The sequence below is a fragment of the Macrosteles quadrilineatus genome, unplaced genomic scaffold, assembly GCF_028750875.1.
Source record: "Macrosteles quadrilineatus isolate MER2022 unplaced genomic scaffold, UCM_ALF_1.0 Scaffold_1__1_contigs__length_201487025, whole genome shotgun sequence".
Classification (NCBI taxonomy): domain Eukaryota; kingdom Metazoa; phylum Arthropoda; class Insecta; order Hemiptera; family Cicadellidae; genus Macrosteles; species Macrosteles quadrilineatus.
In genome coordinates this window covers 198,724,745-198,742,569 of record NW_026542594.1, presented here as the reverse complement: position 1 = coordinate 198,742,569, position 17,825 = coordinate 198,724,745, and the positions used below count along the sequence as shown (strand labels likewise).

The 17,825-nt window shown below is 35.2% G+C and overlaps 1 protein-coding gene across 1 annotated transcript in view; it reads right to left on the bottom strand.

The window, feature by feature from the left end:
- LOC128994089 (RNA-binding protein cabeza-like) overlaps positions 1–16,403 on the bottom strand; it is an 89,491-nt gene extending 73,088 nt beyond the window's left edge. Inside the window, exons 1-4 of the mRNA XM_054418340.1 lie at positions 16,240–16,403; positions 12,189–12,434; positions 11,147–11,410; positions 3,176–3,239 (exon numbers count right to left, since the gene is read on the bottom strand). Coding sequence (XP_054274315.1) covers positions 3,176–3,239; positions 11,147–11,410; positions 12,189–12,434; positions 16,240–16,252 — 587 coding nt within the window. The 5' untranslated portion in view covers positions 16,253–16,403. The remainder of the gene's footprint in view (positions 1–3,175; positions 3,240–11,146; positions 11,411–12,188; positions 12,435–16,239) is intronic.
- Positions 16,404–17,825: the final 1,422 nt, after the last annotated feature.

The window sequence follows — 17,825 nt, the reverse complement described above, 5'->3', positions numbered from 1 at the left end:
ATTATCCAATAAACGAAGGCATCGGCTGAGCGCGCGCTCCGTTGCCGCTTGATATAATTCTTCGTAACTAAAAAAGTAATTCTTTTATCGAAATCCAACCGATACTACAGTTAAATTAGAACCTTTCCCTTTTCCCGCAGGTCTCATAAACCTGACCAAATAATACGTGATTTGGTAGCCGACTAACTTTTTTGTGTTAGTATGAAAAAGTTTGAAGTGTGATCGGTGGTTGAATGGTTTTTAATTCAAATAAATTAATAAAATTTAAATCATAAGCATCCTATGTTTATAGTCTAAGACTATGCAAAGTTTCAGGAATTTTTATCGGTTCTTACTATTAAAAATTACAATTTTATTAGAGCGGCGTCACTGCTCGATATGGTCGCGAGGCATGTTTGCCCCCAAGGTGACGTCACGATACCCCTCCCCCGCACCGCCTGCAGCCGGCTACGATGCGCAGTAGCACACCTTATTTACTTCCACCATGATTCTACACAAGGCCTAATGAGAAGAAATTCTCATTATGAAGCAATTGGATAAGCTAATCAAATCATACTCATAACTGTGCAGAGGTTGCTTAACTGGCGACAAAACCCCAAAATTATCCACATATTTTTATCAAACAATCACCAAACTAAGGAAGTTGTCTTTTAATTGTTATCTTCACCATCAAAGTAGCCCTATTACGCTGTTATATCATAACCATAATGTGTCCATTCTAAAAGGATACCTTGTATGATATGTCAGACTAATTCAATTGGTTATTTCACAGAACTACTGTATTTTCTTAAAAACCCAAATACCACAATGTAGTTTTCACGAAGAAACAAAATTGTAATTACCTAGATTACCAACTATACAGGTATTTTAAACCACTAATAAGTGTATTTTGGGAATCTGGAGAAAAACTAAACAAAATTTGCAGCATCATTAAATGAAAACACATATGCTACTTTTTTTGAACCTAAATACAAAAATTGAAGCAAAACACAGATAACGTACCAATACAAACTAAATTTTCTGAATCTTCAGTTTCACATGATGGGTAGCCATTGCTCAAGTGCAATAATCTTAAAAGAAAATATGCAGGACTGCTGCGATTCCAATTTAACCAAACTAACACCTTTTTAGCAAAGTATGCACACACACACTCTGTAAATTAGCAATACGACACTTCTGAATCGTAAGAACTGTGAATATTTAGAAACTCAAGTCATTTCAACACCATGGTGGTCTTTTTTTCATTTAGACGTTGAATAATATGTGCAGGTGCACCTATTATTAGTCCTCAGCAATTACGACCAGTACAAAAATGATTTGTAATAATACAGTTAGTTCTCATTGATTCTTGTAGCTAGTGCTTTCCCAACTTGTTTTACCAGACTGTCTTGCGTTACAGTGTGACTTAGTAAAACACTGTAGGTACAACACCATAATACCTTCGTTGAATGAAATGCAAACATTTACATTCAAAAGTTTCAATACAAATCCGTGCCCAAAACAGAGCAAAATAGTAAAACACTGTTTGTACATACAACACCATACATAGGCCTACTATTTGCCGTGAAATGCCAAAATGAAGTTCAATCGTTTATAGATCCACTAAACCACCAGCCAATAAAACTGTCTTTACAAAATACCTTCGACGATAAACCTTCAGACCAATACTTGAAAAACCTCGTCAAATTTAATTGTGATCAGCAAGTAAATAATTTGTCTGTTATTTTACAGAATACTTTTCTCAATTATTTGTTCTCGGATTGTTGACATGTTAAGTGTGCTCCATGATACCAGTCCTGATTATTTATGCTACAATATTTACACTCAATGCGATTGTTTGTAAGCAAAGTATCCAACTTGACCAACTTAAATCCTAGCAAATTATCTGACAACTGAATAGGAGTGGTAGACAACGGCAGAAGTAGACAACAGACATTAGTATCTGCCCTAATGACAAACTTTTACAAAACATTTCATATTAAGTGCAGTCCAAAATAAGTGTCACCAACATCATTGAAAAAAAATTGTAACAATACCTTGCTCGCCATTCCCAAAATACAAGGGGAGGAACACAGTGGCAAATCTTTCATTACCCTTTTACCGATCTATTGTTCTTATCACCAATCTACACACGTTCGAGGCAAGACAGTTTTGGTATTTCAGGGTGTCCACAGAAAATTTGTCATTAATTTCCATGACTATCCATGATCATTTACCATTGATTTCCATTACTCACATACTTTACTAGAAAATTCCCATAGCTGGCAAAGTTCTCTCTCCACTTCCTATTTTCTTTCCTATGAACTTTTATAGTATATGAAGGATTTACATTACTTTCAGCCTATTTCCATGACTTTCAATGACCTGTTTTCCATCACTATCCCTGACTTTCCAGAATGTGGACACCCTGAATTTTAATACACCGTCTTTCAACGATGAATATATTCAAACAACCACAACCATAACATCTTGAGAATACCTTTTTTAACTGACAAATGTGTACAAAAATTAACATACACCTAGTGCCACAATAAATGTACAACTTGCATATGAATACCTTTTTGAAATAGGCCTATACCTCAACATTATAGCGTAGTTATGAGCTTTTTTAAACCAAGCTGACGGAAACAACCAATCTTGTGAAGTGTCTGATGTAAACCTGTTGTGGAATATTAAAACCACCAATACTCTAATCATTGAAGTTTTCACCATCCATAAACAATAATGTACAGGGATATGAAATGTAGAAACAACACTCAACATTATATCATACCAAGTTGTAGACAATAATAATCAGTTAGGATATAATAAATTAATTATCTTGCTACGAGTTGTCTCAAAATGAAGATTCACAACGATACACATTGATAATATTTAAAAACAAAAAAAATAATTATATTATTCAAACTAAAAAAGAACAGCTTTAAACTAATGTAAGATCTTTAAACCTTTTGATTGATCAATTAGTAAATTTAGTTACGAGGTAGAAATTGCAAATTTATAAAGATTTTGTTCACATTTAACTATGACTGTAGGCTAACATTTTTATTGTACATTAATTTTATACCCTAGAACCACATAATAGTGTATTTAAACAAAATTAATCATCAGAAATTAAATAATTGAGTTAAGTTTAGGCTTATACGTTAAATAAGTTTTAAAGTAATGAACTTACTTGTAGCCACCGCCACCGCCTCCTCTGCCTCCATCATAGCCACCTCCACCTCCGCCACCGCCTCCTAAATCATAAAAATTTCTCTATAAATTAAGGAATCAACGAATTAGACATAGGCTACTTAGGCTAGACCATAAACGTAAAGTTTTATTTAACAAATAGGTAACTTACATCAATTTCAAAATTGTTTGAAATTAGGGGTGTGCGAATATTTGAAATTTCAAATCGAATCGAATAGTAAAACTACTATTCAATTAGATTCGTTCTATCTGCGAGTATTCGATTTTTTGAATAGTTTGACGGTGGTCAAATAGTTCGGCCCTTTTCGAATACTTCCCATCTGGTTACATAATTAGTTGGAGCTTTGGAAAACATAAAACAAATCAAGTTGGCCAAAAAAGCGTTTCAAGTAGTTAATAAAAAATAACCATCGGGCTAAAATACGAATGGTAATCAGTTTCTATCGACTATCGAGTGACAACGACAACGTTTCATTTTCAACTATTGTGTAATCGTGTCGTGAGTTTCCGATGAGATAATGTCCTCCGCCATTAGCCAAATAAACAAGGTCGGTAAAATAGTTCCGTTCCAACTTGGTTTGAAGATATATGAAAACTGTTAAGCTGCTTCAGATTAAATAAAAATGCAATACAATATTTAATTAAAACTCACTTAGATAATTTATTTAATTATTTTTCAACATTATTAAACTAACATTATGTGCTGCAAAACACTACGTTAGCATTCATTCGCCTTCATTGTTCTTGGCGATGGCGATCGGGTTCAAGTTGCGTTTAGCCACTCTAACCACCCACCCCCCAGGCTTCACCAGGAAACCAACGAACTCTAGCATACGACATTGATGTGATTTCGAGTGAAGTAAAACTGAAAAAGTGATTGCGAATAAGATACAAGAACAAATTATACTGAGTTATCTTATACATGGTACGAAAACGCGCACCGTCAGCTATATAAACTTGAAATATGATATATACAAATGTCGTCTGCTAGATTGTCTTGCTATGGAAGTCTGCTTCTATTCTTTTGCTTCTCTAGCAGACAACAATAATTTCTATTGCATTAGCGCAAGCTGTGTTACAAGACAAGAAGTTTGGAGTTTGGAGTTTAGAGACAGTTTGTTTAGCACGTCTGTGCTAATATGCTAAACTTAGAATGTATTACTTACTGAAATAAAAATGATTTTGATTTGATTTGATTTAGTAACAATTTTTGTATATTTTCACAACAGTTGCTTTTATATAGTTGGATATTACCTAAAAGTTGTAGGAGGCCTAGGCTTCATTTAAGTTTGGTTGAATGACAAGATGGATTCAGATGAAGAATCCGATTTAGGCCTAAATGTGCCTTCAACATCATCACAAGAATTCAAAAATAAGTAAAGGAGTTTAATTTGGGATTTTTTTGTCAAAAAGGGCTCTGTTGCAGAATGCAACACGTGTAAAAAGTCCTTAAAAGTAGGTTAAAAGTTAATAATTATACATTTCCTATGTATCTTAATAAACTCATTCTAAATATGCCTAAGTTTAAGTTAGCCTACATTTAGGCTAAAAGGGGCTTTATTATTTCAATCGAAGATTTAAACTAGGTACTGTAAATGGTTAAAAATAGGGCCTAGACCTTCAAACCTAGTTGTCCAGTAGCCTAAGCCCAAGTCATGAGATTAGGCTATGTTAAGTTATGACAAGTTTTATTTTAGGCATACCTTTTTAAAGTTTATGTTCTAAAACATAAACTTAGGGCTGACAGTAATTTGTAGGCCTAAATCCCTACTTAGTAAATGAAAACAATGTGCGTTTTTATGTGGTTATAATGACTATCACTACCCAATTGGTTGAATATGTTTTACAAAATTTGTTATTGGTAGTGCTTTATAATTTTGACTAATAAAATTTGGTTCAGGTTTGTACCTTTACTTATTATCTAAGTTCAGTTACCTATTGAATTAAACTAGGCCTAAATTAAATAAACAAAAGATACATTTACAATCTACACTTATTCTGGAAAAAATATACCAACAGTTTTATTAAGTTATTGAGAGTTGACTTGACATTGATTTCCAGTTTTCATTATTTGAGGGTTAGTATTCGGTTAAAAAATGTTCACTATTCGAGGGAAAGTATTCGATTCGAAAAAATTTGAATTTGATTTGGAATTCTCTCTATTCGATTCGTATTTGATTCAAAAAGAAAAAGTAGTATTTGCACACCCCTATTTGAAATAAACATAATTAAATTTTACATTATCCCATGTTTTATTGCACTTATTTACCTACCCAAAACATTTTATTGACTGAAAAAGCTTATAACATAAAATATGTTCGCCTACTTGAGAACATTTAATGTTTTTAAAGATTTGATTATTTTAGTACGGTAAACTTTCTTTTTAAGAACAACATGTTTTTTATTTGATTTTAATAACCTAAAACACATTTTATTAATTTGCTTAGGGACGAACCAGGATGTTAACGTTTATCAAGGATAAGGGCACAGGTACTTCACAATTCAAAAGCCTTTAGTAATTAAGCCTTCCTTACACATGAGTGCTAATATTTTTCCACTGTCTTAGTAGTTTGTGCAATGATCGCGTAAAGATAGTGTTTATGAACTGAGTGGAAATTTAAAGTACAAGCCTTAAAAACTTCTACGAGTGTCGTTAAGACTATTCATTCGAGTTGTGTACACTATTTTACCTAAGACAAGTGTTTTAATTACCAACAATCACTACTCATAACTTCTAAGATAGGTTGTGTTTTCGCTTATAACAGGGTGTCTACCAGATTTCTCAAATGGAATTCCCGACTTTTTCCCGACTTTTCATTACCATTTTTATATAAATCCCGACCAAAAACTCGGTCCATTCTCCATGTTACTACACCTTTTTCCGTCTCGCGGTCACGGTACCTTCGTCAACATATGTTGTCACTTACGACCCAGCAAAATCACTGACGATCGAAACGTATCACATGCCAAGAAAATCCCGTATTAAATGTAGGTGTGTGTGAAGCAGCAAAACATTTCAACTCAAAGCAACGATTTGATTTAAAAAAATGTTGATGTAACTCGATTCGAAGCAACATGGAATTTTTATATTCATACTTCTCAGTGGAGTGAAATATCTGTTTTCAATCATACATTAGAAGAACCAGTATTTCTGGAAATATCAGTGAGCTTCTTGCCTATTTCATAATTTTTACTTGCAGCATCATGTTGTTAAGTATGTTACCTATTTTATTTTATTCATTTTATAAATTAAGATATGTTTGGGTGTAAACAAATAAAAACCTTTGTAAGATTTAAATACTGAATCTTTCAATTGGTTTACATTGATAAAATAAGAGGATAGAATCAGAACTACAAGGTATACATAACTTCTTGTATGGCGAAGCAATGTCTCAGTGTATGCCATGTACTTGGATGGCATTAACCTGTATGGTCAAGCAATGTCTCAGTGTATGCCATGTACTTGGATGGCAATAACCTGTATGGCTAAGCAATGTCTCAGTGTATGCCATGTACTTGGATGGCAATAACCTGTATGGCTAAGCAATGTCTCAGTGTATGCCATGTACTTGGATGGTAATAACTTGTATGGCTAAGCAATGTCTCAGTGTATGCCATGTACTTGGATGGCAATAACCTGTATGGCTAAGCAATGTCTCAGTGTATGCCATGTACTTGGATGGCAATAACCTGTATGGCTAAGCAATGTCTCAGTGTATGCCATGTACTTGGATGGTAATAACTTGTATGGCTAAGCAATGTCTCATCTCAATGAATAGCTTATATAATTAATGTCAATCATTTGAATAATGTCAATAAGTTATATGGATACTGATAGTCAAAGTAACATTATCAATGTAACAGTCAACTACGTATATGGATACTGATTCAATGACGTATAGACACTGATTCAAAAAGCTATTTGGATAATGATTCAATAACGTATATGGATACTGATTCAATACCGTATATAGATACTGATTCCATAATGTATGGATGCTGATTCAAAAACGTATATTATGGACACTGAATGCCCATGATTCAAATCGTTATTTTGATCATCACTGAATCGAATTGGAATTCCGATGCATTTTCGTTTCATCCCCCACCCCTTAAATGTAATCCCGTCCCAATGATCAGGAATATAAGATCCAGAACATTTTTTTAAAGTTTTGGGACCCGTTCATCCCTAATTTTGAAAGGTTAGATTATTCCCGACTTTCGGCCGAAATTCATGACTTTTTCACGACTTTTCCCGACCCTTCAAAATCCCCGACTTTTTCCCGATTTTCCCGGAATTCCCGACTGGTAGACACCCTGTATAACCACTGACAGTGATACAACGAATCATTGTATCAAACACTAATTGCACCACTCATTATCAATTAAATTTGCCTGAACAGCTGATTAATTGAAGTTTGAAGCATTATTACAATTTTACTTCTTTACTCTCAATCCTTGAACCTCGTTGGTCCGTTACCCGTGTTAAATAAATAAAAAACAACTAGTGAGAATGAGAGAATGAGAATGATTTATTTCCTGAAAGCATAATATGTACAAGGAAATGTCAATACATCAAAATCTTAGCCTAAGCCTAAGAGTGGCTTGTAGGGACATAAGTCCCTAAAAAGCTCAAATGGAAAAGAAATTATTGTAGGATTTAAACAAACTCAGAATTAAATTATCTATGTGTGTGTCAGGATAGACATCACAGTACAAAATCTTTTGTGTAAAAAAGACAGTTTGTTTTTTGTCTTTGTTTGCTTTTGTTATTCTTATTTTCAATAAAGAATTTGAATGATTCCAGAGGTTTAACGGCTAAAGGCAGCAAACATGTTTATGAATAAATATTGGTTTATTAAGGTAGCTTTGGTTTTTTGGCTAATGCTGATAAAAAAGGTTGGAAATTGTCTTCGTTAAATAAGAAAAGGCAAAAAATGGTGTGTTCAGATAAACTTAGTTCTTGGTCAAAACCGCTAAATTAGAATCCCTACCCTACCCAGCTATTTCTAAGTCTATGCTCATTTTGTAAAGGTTTAGCAAAAGTAGTCTTAAGTAAAGGCATCCCATTGACAGAACTTAACCCTACATTTGTTTCTGATCAACATAAAAAATAACCACTATTAGCCTAGTGTAAGTATATGTGGTGGTAATCCTCCTAAAGGTGAGATTGATTTACATATTCTACCAAAAAAGGTCTAATCAACGTCTTGAACGTCTTAAACGTTTTGAATTACTAACTATTTTGCGACTGGTTTAGGGTTCCATTACCCAGTTATCGAAACTAATCACGACATAAATATTTTTGGTTAGTTTTAAGAAACGGAAATTACCTCTATGTTCTACCACAGAAAACGTACTACTATAACCCAGAATGCCAACCGCATGGTAGAAAGCATTAAGCGGTTTGAGAGAGCTTTGCCTGTCAATCCATAGGCAGCGCCACCAGCGTTGCCATGCAATAGCATAGCAACGCTGGTGGCGCTGCCTACCGATTGACAGGCAAAGCTCTATCAAACCGCTTAATGCTTTTTACCATGCGGTTGGCATTCTGGGTTATAGTAGTACGTTTTCTGTGGTTCTACTGTTATATGTATCGGTGCCCCCTACTACCGTGCATGCTAGGCTAGATTAATTGAACCTTTTTTGCTTGGATCAACAAAGTAATTAAGTACTTAATGAACAAATACCTGTACCAACCTACTTCAACTTTATTCTCAAATTGTTTTCCAAGAGTACCTAACCGTTGAGGTTATTCCACTTCATACAAAATATTGATTAAACACTACAATAAATCTCAAATATAAATGTTAGTAAATTTACAAAAAAGTGTGGAATAAATCTTTAACATGTTTTGAAATCAAAACAAAGAAGATCTTCATTTAATCTTGAATCGTTTCTATTAGGCCTATCTTCAAAACAATTGATTTCAACTTTGACATAACTAAAGAGTCTAGATTATTATTGGCAACTTTATCCCTTTATATAGTTGGTTTTATATAGTACTAGCTGTACCCGCGGGCTTCACCCCGTTTAACTTCATAAGTATTTGCATGGCTCATTCACGTCCTGGTTGAAGTTCGTTCGCTACGCTCACTCACCTTTAGATTGGAGCTCGTTCGCTGCGCTCACTTGCCTTCAGGTTAGCTCATTCACTACGCTAACTCACCTCCAGGTTGAAGTTCGTTCGCTACGCTCACTCACCTTATGGTTTGGAAATTAGCTGTTTTCATAAATTAAAAAAAAATAATAGTGCTGCACCCTGTTGGTAATCCTTATAACTTTGATGCTATTGAACATCATAGAACAGAACCAACTTGTTTAATTGAAACAGCTGTTAAGATTCATTAATTCCTTTAAATATGAAAAATTATAAGGTTAACATGGGGAACTACAGAGCCACTGGGGCGGAGCCCGAAAGGATTTTTGAGATAAGAATATACTTTAATGTTAATCGGGAATGTGAGCTATCATTCTGCCAAATTTCAGCCCAATCCGTCCAGTAGTTTATGCGTGATTGAGCAACACACACACACACAAACACACACACAAACTCACAAACTTTCAGATTTATAATATTAGTAAGATACATTACATTGCAGAATTGACTGGCAAATAGGTAATCCAAATGTAATATTGCTTACTTGCTTAATGAGAAATCACCATCAGCTGTATTGAAGTAAACAAAAATCAGCAGTAAATGCCTTCTAATGCTATTCTTATGGAGAACATTTTACGTTATATCTAATTTTGTGTTCATATTTTGGGAATTTCACTATTTTTCTCGCCGTCACGGGATTGAGACCTTTAATTTGAGCCCTCTCCCGTCGTTCTACGTCTTCTCAGTCGCCCACAATTTTGACGCAAAGAATCGGCTTACGTAATTAATATACAGGGTGAGTTTTAAATGAGTTCCCCCCCTACTTTTTTCTACATTTCTTAAGATATCAACTCCGGACCACAACAGATCATTGTAGAGTAGCAAGTACTTCATTATGCCTAGGTACAAATTTTTGGCCGCCATCTTGGATCCGCCATATTGGATACAAAGTTTTTTTTTCAAATGTGAAGGTATGTTTGTGACCTATCATTTCAAACTAGATTTTTACGTTAAATACGATGCTGCAATCCGTTTTTTAAAATCTTGATCCATTGTAAAGTTATGAGCACTTTTTATAACTTTATTTTTAGCCTATTTTAACATTGTGCAAATACAAACTAAGACCATAATCCCATAATAGTGCTAGAACCAAGTTTAAATAGGTTGATAATGACTGGTGGTGTATACTTATCTTTATTTATCACTATTTTGCGATTATGGTCTTAGTTTGTAAATGCACAATGTTAAAATAGGCTAAAAATAAAGTTATGAAAAGTTCTCATAACTTTAGAATGGATCAATATTTTTAAAAACGGATTGCAGCATCGTATTTAGCGTAAAAATCTAGTTCAAAACAAAGGGTCACAACCCTACCTTTACATTTGAAAAAAAAACTTTGTATCCAATATGGCGGATCCAAGATGGCGGCCAAAAATTTGAACCCAATCAAAATGAAGTACTTACTATTCTACAATGATCTGACGTGGTCCGGAGTTGATATCTTAAGAAATGTAGAAAAAAGTAGGGGGGGGGGGGGGGGGGAACTCATTTAAAACTCACCCTGTATAGATAGATGCTGTTAAGTGTATCTTTTCAATTCTAAGAAATGAACTGAAACGGCTAGTTTAAAAATGGTTAGGTAAAAGCCCTTAATTAATACCCTCATCAGGTTACAAACAAATGCGGTTTTGGTCCATAAATTAAATGTAAAAAATATAACATTTATTTAGTCTACATTTATTAGTATATACTTATATCTCAACTGGGATGAAATCACTAGGAAGAGTAATTTCTGATAGCCTAGCCTTCTGTCTAAATAGGCCTGTCTAAGTTAAAATATTTGAAACTTACGTCCACCTCCATATCCGCCACCGCCTCCTTGATTGTAGCCACCACCCTGGTTGTAGCCACCTCCGCCACCGCCTCCGTAACCACCACCGCCACCAGCTCCACCGCCGCCTGCGCCGTAGCCACCGCCACCACCACCCTGGTTGTAGCCCTGGTAGCCACCTTCGCTATTATAGCTCCCTTGATTGCCATAGCCACCTGCAGCTGCTCCACCAGCTGGAGGGGGTTGGGTGTAGCTCGGTGTAGTACCTTGATCATATTGGTAACCTACAAATGACATTCAAATTAGGGCTTACTTAACCTAGAAATCAGCAGAAGGCTAAATTAGTAGGGCAGGGCATATTTAAATCATCAGGTAAAAAATCTGGTTATCTCTGAGACTCTTGATCAAATTGTTCTTTGAAAAATAAGAGGGAGTAGATTTTTGGACTGGTAAGCAAGCATTATCAAACCAATGTTCCAGAAATGGACAGGTCAACAAATTGATCGCTTGCAAATTTTGACTTTGTTTCTAAAAATATTTGATAGCCTACTGGAGGTGTCGAGGGATCATGTGATGGGCCAGCCTTTTCTTCTTTGGGTGGGCCATTCCTATAATATTTTGTAGGCTAGCTTTAGAGCCAGGGCTTTTTGATTAGCCTATTTATTAAATTTTAACCTCTACTGTCATGTATTTCGGTTACATCAGAGCATTTTTTCCACAATTGTTCATTTTTAACAAAGCTATACGGAACATACCACGGTGCCTTAACATTAACAAGACACACATGCGTTATTACTGCCGTTAGTCAAGTCATGATAAATCTGGTCAGTGCTCAATTTGTTAAAAATGAGGTGCCAGAACTCTGCTCCGCCGCAAATCAGCACTGGGTCTGGTAACCTAAATCAAATAGCTTACTAATAAGTTAGGCCTAAGCTTACTTATTTCTAGAAATAAAACATAACTTGGAGGCATTAGTAAACTCGACCACATGGCAGATGAGACGTTAAAAGTCAATAAATCTGTTAGAAAAGTCTACAAAGGTAACCAGGCTTTTAGATGCACCTTTGTTAGGGCCTCCTTGAGCACCATAAGTATCGGCGGCAGCGCCTCCATAACCTTGTTGCCCAGCACCCCAGCCAGTGGCGGGCGGAGGCTGTGAGTAGCTACTAGCCGCACCTTGATTGTATCCTCCCTGGGCATAGCCTGTGGCGGGCGCAGCTGCACCTACGGCTCCAGCAGCTGGGTAAGCACCTCCATAACCTCCATAGCCAGCTCCCCCACCTCCAGTGTTGTAGTTAGCATACGTTTCTAAAAAACCACAAAATCTTAAGTTAACTGTAGACTGATTATTATCAACTTATCAATGTAAATAGGCTAACCAAATCCAATTAAAGTAACCCTAGGTGGCGTGGGGAGGGTATGCCCAAAGTGATTTTATTTGAGGTTTGCCAGGCATAACTTACATGTTTTATACCTGCTAGAAATGCCAGCCATTTCCACACAAAAGTGAGTCACATTCCTCGAGACGGTCGAGACTGCGCGAGAAATTCCGGCGTCTTGGAGCGAGACGCTCAGCAGATCACTTAAGTAAATAAACTGGCTGTTTGTCAGATTGTAAATCGTAAGATTTTAGTACAACTATCCACCACTGTGACGTAGAGTTGCGCTGCAGCATGGCCTGTTTTTTTCTAGTGGGGCCTTGGTGTAGATTATACATATTTTTGGTCAAGTTTTCGACCACTACCTAGTACAATTAATAAATACATTTGTTATATGATTTCTCTTTAGTTTTTAATGCTCTTTAAAATTAATGTAAAATTGAATATCAATGAATAATTTAAAATTAGCCTATATTAAACTTATTTAAAAGCCAAAAATGTTTGTTAGGCTAATAAATAACTTAAGTAGCCTATTTTTAATTTATGACAATATTAATAAACATCTACCTACATTTATATGGAGAAATGACCGGCATTCCTAGAAGCAAATAAAGCCTGGCAAACGTCATTAAACCCCAAAATAATAGAAACAAAATTCCGTCGACACAAGGGCCTAACCAATCAGTGTCACCGGACATGCAAGACATGAAAAACGAGCTTCAAAATTTGCAATAGGATAAGAACGTCTACTTGTGTTGGGTAGTTTCTTAACTGGGCTATGCAAATATAGATTGAATTCATCTTATCGATTAGGCAGAGGATACGCGTCCGGTAACCGGACGTGGATTAGGCATCTGGCAGTTAATGTCATAACCTAACCTAACTAAACAAACATGCTAAAAATGAAAAAAATCAAATGAAGGTTCAATTCTCTTCATAGAATAAAATTACTCAATAAAACCTCAAATTCTAACAAATGATGTAGCCTAGACCTAAAGTTATAATCTAGGCCTAAACAAAAAGTTAGTGTCACCGATGGGATTCGATTCAGACACCTCTTGGATATCAGCAAAGTAGGCTACTCTAACAGTTACTTACACAACACTAACTTACACCACGAACACCAATTAAAAAGTAGCTGCACTTCGTATCGTTGCGGTAGGCCTAATGGTGTTCCTGGCTCCCACAACCCGGTGACGTCAGTGTCGGACGCCTAATCCGCGTCCGGTAGGCTTATCCTCTGCGTATCGATTAGTAATAAATAGGCTATTTTATAACTAGATAGGCTATAGGCTATTATTATTTATAAAATGAAATTGTCATAGGCCTAACCTAATTTAACTTAAGTTTAACCAAACTTGCTGATAATGAAATAATCTAATAGATGTTTAAGTTACTAATCGAACCAATAAGTTAGTTTTAATCAATATTAAGTTAGCATAGGCCTAGGCCTAGCACAGTTAAGAAACTATAGGCTACCCATTATGTTGGTTCCAAGTCCATGGTTAAAGCCAAGTGTTATAACTTAAATAAGCGTCTAGGCAGCCAGTGCAACTCCGAGGATCGTGGATCAGATCAGAAAACTCCCTACCACCGCTCCTTGCCAATGGCGTGACGTCAACCATTACCGCAACGATACGGAGCTGAGTCATGAGACTTGGTGGTGTAATGGATAATTAGCGTGTCGGACTGATAAATTGTAAGTGCCGGGTTCAAATCCCGCTGGTAGTAAGTTAAACTCACTAACTTTTGTCAAACAATTTGTTTCATATCAGCAAGTTTGGTTGGTTTGGTTAGGTTAGGCCTATGACAGTTTAATTTTATAATTAAAAAATTATAAAATTGAATTTGAGACATTTAAACTTAGATAGGCTATAGGCCTATAATTTTATTTTTAGAACTGAACTATTTTTAAGTTTAACCCTCCGAGTGTTTTGTGTCGATTTTTCGACTCACAAACACTGTTTACGGCGAAGGCTCTATGACTGACTGAATCGGATTGAACTGGATCGAGTTAGGTATCGTTCTTCTCGTTATATTCTAAGCTTTCTCCAGAGGTCTGTCTCAGCGCTGTATGTTCTCCGAGCCGATCGTAATTGTAGCAGACAGCTGACGTGCGTATTTGTAAATAGCTAGGTTACCCTCGGACCGATGACTGATGTGTTTTATTACGTTTATCATTGTTTTAGTGTTAAAAATCAAAAGTAGTGATATACGTGGTGCATTATAAGAAGATTTAAGTGATTTTGAAGGGCTGGTTGATGATCCTGAAGAAGTAGGTAGTGATATTGATGTAAATTATCAGCCAGATTCCTAGCTATGGTTAGGCTATGCATTCTTAGCTAAACGCTATGTACTGAAATCTGTTTTTTGCCCATAACTTATTTATTTGCAAATCTACTTCCTTATATTATTATATATTTGTAATCCTCATAAAATTTAGAACAAAGTATCTATTTTCAAATATTTATAGGCCTATAGGCTAATTTATACAATTTCATTGAGCGCGAACTTATTTTTTTTTTTTGAAAATTTGGCTGCACTTTACTTGACGTCCTACACTCATTCGATTGTTTTTTCGATTCAATATTTTCATTCGATTGTTTCATTCGATATATCGTTTGGTTAGTTAGGTTAGGTTAACCTTACCTAACTAACCAAACGATATATCGAATGAAGCAATCGATTAATCGATATATCGATCGATATTTTCATTCGAATGAGTGTAGGACGTCAAGTAAAGTGCAGCCGAAAATTTTCCAAAATATTTTTTTTTAGCCTACCTAAAAAATTTTTTTGAAACAAATGTTCCTTATGTTTTATGTAAAATATTGAAGCCCATGATTTTCCAAACAAAATGGTAAGTTATATAGAACAGTAGAATTACAGTAACATTGTTTTAAGCTTCTCAGATCGGTTAAAACCTTGCAAATGCGCCAAAAATAGGCGGACATTAAGGCCTAAACTATGGACACTCGGAGGGTTAACTTATTTTTTCGATTACCGGTAAACTTAATGTAAGTTTAGTAAACCTACATTTGGGTTTTTCATTATCAGCAAGTTTGATTAGTTTATGACATTTTAATTAGGCCTATATTTATTTTAAATTTAACCTACAAACGATAAGTTTTGACAGCAACAGTGATAAGTTAGAGATAGCCTAACAATTTTCTGCGAACAGTTAGGCTAGGTATGCTGATGCGCCGGTATGATTCGGAAGCGTACGTCATGGTGTGGTGGAGGGGGGTGTACTGATCCATGATCCTCGGAGTTGCACTGGATGCCTAGACGCTAGTAGTGTTATAAATTTATTGCCTGCCTTGGACTTTCTGAATAATTTATATAACTTACCTACAACATATGTTTTATTCTTCAATTATAATGTTGTAAATATGTCATTGTTCCTTTTGTTAAATACAGATCAAGTTTAATAATTGTCTTGAAGTCTTGTCTTTGATGTTTTTAGGCTGCACTTTTGACGTCCAAGTAAATTAAGTAGGCCTACTGACTTTTCCCGTCTGAATTGTAACTTAGTAACTTAAATTAGCCTAACAAGGCCAAATTAGAAAACAAATTATGTTTAGATACGGTTTGTTAGATTTAACCATAGACAAAAAGAAGCTTGGGAAGCCATAACTAAAGCTAAACCTGTTCAAGGTAAACAAACATTGCTGCAAAATTAGATGCGCTAGGAACCTTCTTCTAATCAATGTAGTGATGATATAAATACTTACGTGGATCACCCATGGTTCGCTAATCTTCGCTTTTGAGAACTATACTAATTTGAATAAAATGTGGTAAAGTATAACCGGCAGAAAGCCGGTCTTCTAGAGTTAAGCAAGTCAGCAAGAGCAAGTTCGACAGGGGAAGAAAACGAGCAGAAACCGGAAGAAGAAAATGATAGAGCAAGAGGTTGACGACGCTATGGCTTTTTTGTTGGTTACGGGGTTCACATAACCTACTACAATTTGTAAACGGACGCAGGTTGACAAACCAAAAACAAATACAACCCAGGTAACTTATTTATATTGTTTATTGGTATTTATATTGTTTATTGCATATAACACTGTTTTGTTTAGTAAGCTTCATCACAGATAAAACGGGCATGTTTTATCATAGACAAAAAGAATTAAATAAATTAAATTAAATAAGAAATTGCACTTTTTTATCAACGTTACAACTTTGCCCCAGCCCCTAAAATGGAGTATTTTGGGGGCAGCTCCAAATTTTCAAATGTAAACACCGTGACCCCTCATTTTAAATTGTTTATCAAGAGAAATTGAATGGCGCAAACCAGAGGTCAATATCGCACCCCTAATCAAAATAGCAGCCATTTTAATTATTTAAGATGAGTAAGCAAGATAAAGTCTAGACACCCCCAGTTAACTTTAAAAAATTGATATTTTAATACTGACCAAAAGGATGAATTCTCTTTTTTTAGCGAATTTCCCTATAGAGAAGTAGCTATTACCGTAGGTGGCATGGTAAGACCTAGACCCGGGACCGATTTACTTTTTCATTTTGGTGTCCCCAGAGGCCAAAAACACTATTCGTTCAAATTTTTATATATGTATATATATATACGTCCGTGAACGCGATAACTTAAGAAATTTTTGTCCGATTTTGAAAAAAATTTGTTTTAAAGGTGTAAAGCGGGATAAACTTGAATGAGTTCGCGAACCAGCACGATCGGGCCATGGGAACGGGGCTTTACGGGGGGTTCTAAGGGGTAAAAATTGCTCACTTTTGACCCTCAAAACACAAAATTTCCCAATTTCTCTTTAGACCTTTTTAAAGAGCTTAAAAAAACAAATAATTTAGTATATAAAAGTATTTTTGTTTGATTATTAGTAACGGAGAAAATTTAAAATTCCCATGTTATTCTTATGGAGAATATTGTCAAATGTTGTAGTTTGCTTGTTTATGAATATATTTTGATCAAACTTGGCAAATTTATTTATTTTGTACTAAGCTATCAATATTTTACTCAAAAACACACTTTATTAGTTTCCTTGTAGCAGCAAACCTAGGTACTCGTTAAACCTAATGTTATTAAAATATATTTAACTGAAAATCAATTCGGACAAATGGAAATTCGCTTAGTCGGCAGGTTTGCTGCGGCGGGGGTATTATAAAGGTATGCTGAGTTTAGTTTTCCTGCTATAACCTATAACCTGTTAAAAAAGTTAATAAGGTATATTTCAAAATTACCGCCATTTTGATTAGGGGTGCGATATTGACCTCTAGTTTGCGCCATTTAATTTTTCTTGAGAAACCCTTAAAAATGAGGGGGTCACATGATAGGGGTTTACATTTTAAA